Below are 6706 nucleotides of genomic sequence, written 5' to 3'. Positions count from 1 at the left end.
ATTCAAAAGAAAATAAAAAGGTAGGGACTGTCACAGATATTGATTTGGATTTTAACAGCTTCAGTTTCCAAAAATTCAAAAGTCTGGACACCGGGTCCTACATGGTTGCTTTCTGGATGAACCCTAAAATTTTTACAAATAATAGACAAGAAGTAAAATTAGCTAATTAATTATAGATGAAACAGTAGCTAGTTTTTCATCTAATTATAAACGATGCACTAGCCAGCTTTTTGTTTAGTACTAATATATTTGTGATGATGGAAGTTTGAAAGAGAGAGAGAGATCTAAGTATTGAATTCATCAACCGAATCTGTCTTCACGACCGGCTAGGTGTGATGCAAGCTGATACCCTCCTTGTGCGTTTCGGGAAGGACGAATCACAAGCTGGACTCCTTGTGCACTTCTTCTGTTGTGTTTCTTCTCGTGCCTTCTTCTGTTGACAATTACAAAAATGTTTTGACCAAGAGGATCTTAGTTAATACAATCTTCACAATTTATATTTGCTATAGATATTGCCTAATTTACATCTCATTTTGGTTCTCTGCAAATGCATAGGATTAAAAGAGTTCCAGAGTAGGTAACATTTAAAGAATTTTTTAGGAGCAGATGAGTGTATCCATTGAAATCATTTTGAGAAAAAGAACAATAAATAAGATGAGGGACAACCTTTATTGGCTCCTGCCAGCTTAAGGAAAGCCTTTCCGGTTCCTTCCTGGCACGTCGCTCCCTTCGTACAGCTATTGGGTGGTCCGCACACATGTCCTCTTCCTGTAAACTTACACCTCCTGCACACATTTAAGACTAAAATTAGCACTTGCAGCAAACGCACATGCAGGCACCTCACCTTTTTAGTATGGTTATAGCCCTTCTGGTAGAGCCTCAACTATGCACCGATTTGTCAAGTGAACCAGAAGGCAACAAAAACAGTCCCAATTAACTACTAGAATCTGATTCTTAATGTTGAAGTTTGTTTCATACAAACTAAAGGCTTGTTAATTTGTATAAGTGGACTGATTAGGAAAAAATAATTTAGTAAATAGGGGTTTCTTATGCAGCCTTTTTGACCAGGGTTTAACTCCACATAAGACAAAATGATGAAAATAACTTTTTAAGGATGAAAATAACGCTAGGGCAAGGGATTGAGCTGGGCAGGGGCTTTTTGGTCCATCAAAAATTTAAACGCTGTACTCACTAAAATTGACTCTGTACAAATGGGTTCCCCCAAAAAGCCTTTCTGGCAGAGTCTAACTTGAACTTTACTTCCCTTTACTAACCCCTTGTAACACAACACGGAATAACCTAACAATACTTAGTGTGGTACCTATTGTACAATTCTATTCACATGCACTCTTACTAAAAATATGACATACAGAAAAATATGACATACCGTCCTCTACTCGTTCCTCTTCATTGGCACTTCTCCTTTTCCTTTTCCCCTTTCCCCTAATCTTTTCCATAACAGGGTCAGGAGAATTTACTATTACCAATTCTGGCCGGCAACCCTTTTCCAGATGTCTGCTCTCATGGGATGTTAAGGGGAGTTCCTTCTTTCTGATCTGACCCTTAATAATTTTGTCAAAAATTTCTTTTTCTACTTTCTCTTTTGTTAAGGACATGTGACAAAGGTTCCAGTTGTGGTACCTGGGCCAGCTGCCATCACCAATGTGGTACTTCTTGACGTGGCACCGCTCCAAAAAAGAAATCTGACATAAATTATGGTGAAAATTAGCAGAAATTATGGTGAAAATTATGGTGAAAATAATGGTGAAAATAATGGTGAAAATTATTGGTATGTTCCTGGGTATCAGTTCATTATCTTCAAGTTTTGATTCGTGTTCATTCTTGGAATGTAGACCCTAGTCAATTTAGACCCTAGATATATACAACTACACGTTTATCAACTCTTATGTTTCCTTGCAGAAACATACAACTCTTATGGAAGGGAAGATTTTTTTGCAGAAACATACAACTCTTATGTTTCCTTGCAGAAGGTACCAAAATCTATTGGAGACATCAAAGAGATAAGTTTATCATCAAACTTCGATACAAAACTACATTAAATGACTTTAAGACATTGGATGATATTAATCTGTCAGTCTCGTTGTTCACATTATAAAGTGAAAAGGAGGGCCTGCACTGAAGTAAGATCCAACTTAAGAAGGATACTTAATTTCAAAGAGCTAGCTGTGAAAATATGAAATGCATATTTTCCGATGAATGTTACTGAAACAACAAATTGGGAAAATATTCATCATTAGAAAGGAAATCTTTCAAATCATTAAAATCATACCACCTTACTAGTCAATTAAAAAGAGGAAACACCAATTCACTAAAATCAGATCACTAATGGAAACTGTGGTTGCTACTGGAAAATATTGGCCGGATCCTATGTTTGTACCAGTAACAACATATACTAGTGTTTCTTCAATTAAAAAAAAAATGCAAATTGAAGGACATATACTATGTTTGTACCAGTAACAACACATTATTTTCAAGTTTTGATTCGTGTTCATTCTTGGAATGTAGACCAATTTAGACCCTAGATATATACAACTACACGTTTATCAGATTGCAAAATAATAAAATAAAAATCTTACGAGAACAGCTAGAGTGCATCCACCAATGTTTTGTGTGGAGTCCTTACGCGCGGAAACCAACAGTACTATCATTTCTTGATGGACGAGTCCGGCCCAGTTAAACTTCCAAAGGTCTTTCAAGTCCTCTATTTTCGTCAAGTATGGTATCAAGCTTGTTGTTACCAGCTTATTTGACCGTGGGAACAGCACTGTTGAAAAAATATACAAAACCATAAGAATTACAAAGTCATCGCTCTTTTGGCATCCTTCTGCACAAGCCAATCTCTTCAATACATCTTGCAATAATTTGCGCGTAACCTTTTTTTCCGTCCCGAAGTAATCCTCATGGAACCGTGTATGACAATCTGATAGCCTCACTCTCTTGTCATTGGGGTGCAGATTAATCGCAGAACCTACTATTTGTAGACCTACAATAAAAGAATGTTAGATAGATGGATTATTTCTGTTTGTTTTATATTTATTTTTCTTACAAAACCTTGAATAGGAACAAGTTAAGAAAAAACATGAACTTACCTAGAGCAACCCCGACATCCTGCACCGTGAATGGAACGGCCTCACCACAGATCATAAAAACATTCTTATCATGGTCAAAAGCATCCAAAAGCTTTGTGAGCAAGCAAGCTGAAATGTTTGCTGGAGGCATGGAAAGGAGATGCGCAAAAGGCGTTTCATTAAGTTTGGTCCTTTGAACATCTTTCATTATCGGCATGATGTCCCTTTCGAAAAATTCAACCAACGCCTTCGGATGACAAGTAAATGTCCGCTCAATTGCCATTAATTGAAGCTTGAAGAGCTGATGGTTCGATTCGGTAGGCAATTACAGTGCTTGATCAACTCAGTTTACTTGGCAAGAGAATTACTCGAAGAAAAGCGTATGAACTAGTAAGACATAATACTGAATTAGAAAACTTATTTTCTATGCTAGCATGTACATATTATATGAAACTGCACTGACTCCTAATCAAATTATTTTGGATTCAGAAGTAAAAAATATATCATTTTATCTACAAATAGTGGTCAAATTGGTGCATTACCAAATCACGCTTTACCAGCTGGGTATGGTACCAGCATATACAGATTAAATTGTTCTAATTTGGTGTCGCTTGTCTTTAAAATTCCTGGTGACAAGGATTATGGTACCATTCTTGTAGATTGTTACGATGCTCTGCCAATAAAAACTTAACTAGGTCTACACTGCATCAATTACATCCGTACCAATGAAAATTGAGGAAATGTACTATGCTAAATTAAAATATACTTTTCGAGTAGTAAAATGCATATTTTATTTGTTGTCAGAAAAGGCGATAGAGGGGTCGGTCTCAAGAGTTCCTTCTCGTCTCACGACCGTCTCTCTCTCGGCGCAGCAAGCACCACGGAAATCAATAAGCCAACACGAACACAAAAACCCCCAAATTGCTAGGGTTTCTCGGATTCACCAACTCACAGAAAATCAAGGAGCAGAGAGGGGATTTTGGTCTCAACACATGAGCGGTGTAATAAGAACAAACCAGAGCCAAAACGAGAGAGAGAGAGAGAGAGAGAGAGAGTCACTTATATACCCGGGGATAAGATAGAAACCACACGCAACAGGCAGTACGGCCGGCTCAGCAGAGGGGGAACGGGGGAAATCAAACCTTAGCCTCCTCTCTTGGCAGGAAGGAACAGAGAGGAAGAGGGAGAGGCGGGCCCTACTGGTCAATGAAAGAGAAGAGAGGGGTGGGGTGCGCCACGCAGAGGTAGAAGAGAGGGAGAGGGCTTTGCCCTTTGTCTTGCGCGAACAAGAGAGGAAGACAGGGAGAGTTTCTCCCAGGCGGACCCCAACCCCTTTATTAAAAAGGGTTAATTTTTTTCAATTTTTAATTCATTCAAAAAGGGGAGGTTTAGATGGTGTTAAGATTCGTGTTGGATCATAATCAAATGGTTCAAATAATTCTGCAGTTCAATTTGGTTTTCAATCCAATCAAAAGAAAGAGGCGGACCCGACTAAAATCTTCAACTTGTTTAATTCAATTGTTTTCCAAGATTTACAAAACTATGAGATTTGTGCTATTTTATTTGAACGGTTAATATGCTATATTCATTTGAAAGGTTAATATACTTTATAATTTCCAGATTGTCGTGTAGTGAATTCAAAAACCCATAAGCTTTAATTTTAGCGAGCTAGTCAACTAAATTTGTTTTATATGCATCCATTTTAAAATTAGTGAATTTCATGTATATATCCTATTTTATATATTATTCGTTTGAATCTCATTATTTTATTTTATTTCTGACATTCTAAATTCTAATATATATAATCTCATAATTCCTTTATATTTTGAAATTTTAGATTCATTTTAAAATTAATCAGATAGATTTGATTGATCATTAACTTAGTTGAAAAATTTTATTTAGTGTAAAGATCAGTATAGAGATAATTCATGTTTTATAATTTCGGAATATAACAGATTGAATGAAGGTGTAAGTACTGTAAGTGTAATCTAGCTTGCTACCAGAGTAACTATTTGCTTGCATAATGTATAAATTAGTTTGTTTGCACTAGTCTTTTTGTAAACTTCTCATTAGCTACCTGCCTACTTATGTTGAGAGATAAAATTTGGGTAAATGCTTGTTTTTGCACTAATTTTTTATTGCATTTGATCTGAGGTGTTATATAACATATGTTCAATGCATTAATAAAAAAATAATCAAAAAGCGATATTCCATCAGTTCAATTAAATCTTTAATATGAAAAAGATAATAATTTATTATTCTCTTTAATTTTGATTTTGGAATGCATAAAATTGATAAATACAATTAAATCTAAATTTTTTTTTTCTTTTGCTTTTTTTTTAGCCAATAGATTGCGAGAAATGATTGAATTGATTCTGGTATGTCAAAAGAAATTTCTATAGTTGACTGAATAACATGAAAAAATGATTTCTGCACGTAGAGAATATGATTCAAATAAAAGTTGATATGTTTGTAGGAACATGTATATCAGTATTTTACATCTTTATAAGCTTTTCAATGCAAAAAAAAAAAAACAGAAAAGGCTTTATACCTTATAACCAGCTTGGCAAGAATAAAGAGATTCATCTTTTGCAATTTGGAGCATAAATCAACGGATCTGACTCAACACAATTGAAATGGATGGCTCCGATTAAATTTCAGCCAGTGGGTGATCAGGATGGCAGTAGGGGGCAGTATTATTTGCGCTTTGAGATGCGTGCCAAGTTAAAAATTCTTTTTTCAGACCGTCCAATTCAATTCTACTCAGTCAGGTAACATGAGGGGATACGAATTCTAAATCAACTTGATTCAAATTCCTGTATCTCAAACAATCTTAGATTCAGGTTTTCCATGCTTAAATTGTGAAGAGTTCAACCCAATTGATCAAATAATGTCAAAAAGATTCAGTATTTGACTTGATTTGAATTTGGTTTGGTTTTGTTTAGTTTGATTTGATTTGATTTGGTTTAAGTTTGGGCTTAATTTGGGCTTGATTGAAACATATTTAGATTTAGGTTGGTTTGGGTTGAAATTTGACTAGGTTTGATTCGGCTCGGCCTTAATTTAGATTTAATTTGGTTTGGGCTTCAATTATTTTAGATTTGGGTTTAATTAGGTTTGTGTTGGATCAAATGTAGTTCAATTTGGGCTTAATTTAGACTTGGGCTGTAAGGACTTTACCAGGGTCATTTAATATATTTGTTGAGGCTTCTGTTCATTATTTGATGTTTTCTAAGGTCTTTTTTGGAATTTGGACAGGAGTCTATTTGGCTATTTGGTAAGTATGGAAGGACAGTTCTTCAAACTGTATAAACATTAGGGGCCTTAGCGTAAATTGCACTTTAAATTATTCTTTTTTTCTATTGACATGTGGATCCAGCTTGTCAGTAACTCAGTATCGATATCTATCGTTTGTTTCTGCCTTTGACAGGTAGGCCATCCCATGTCAGTAGCCATTCCTTTTAATCTTCATCAATTTTGATCGATTTCTTTCAATTCATTGTATTCTTAGCATCGTTATATCATATTAAGCATGTTTGTAAAATCAATTTTGGGTTTTGGAGTTCATTTCACATGTTGCTATGAAGAGATAGGTTGCATTTTGGGAACGTAAAACA

At 35.4% G+C, this 6706-nt stretch overlaps 1 protein-coding gene across 1 annotated transcript; it reads right to left on the bottom strand.

The window, feature by feature from the left end:
- LOC144554742 (uncharacterized) lies at positions 1-3464 on the bottom strand. Its single transcript, XM_078303061.1, has 5 exons — positions 3111-3464; positions 2598-3004; positions 1388-1703; positions 667-785; positions 1-433 (listed from the first exon to the last, which is right to left on the bottom strand). The coding sequence occupies exons 1-5, from the start codon at positions 3370-3372 to the stop codon at positions 317-319; spliced, it is 1221 nt and encodes a 406-aa protein (XP_078159187.1). The 5' UTR covers positions 3373-3464; the 3' UTR covers positions 1-316.
- Between the last annotated feature and the right edge of the window lie 3242 nt (positions 3465-6706).

Source organism: Carex rostrata, chromosome 5, assembly GCF_964058835.1.
Source record: "Carex rostrata chromosome 5, lpCarRost1.2, whole genome shotgun sequence".
Lineage (NCBI taxonomy): Eukaryota > Viridiplantae > Streptophyta > Magnoliopsida > Poales > Cyperaceae > Carex > Carex rostrata.
This window is presented reverse-complemented; position numbering and strand designations above follow the sequence as displayed.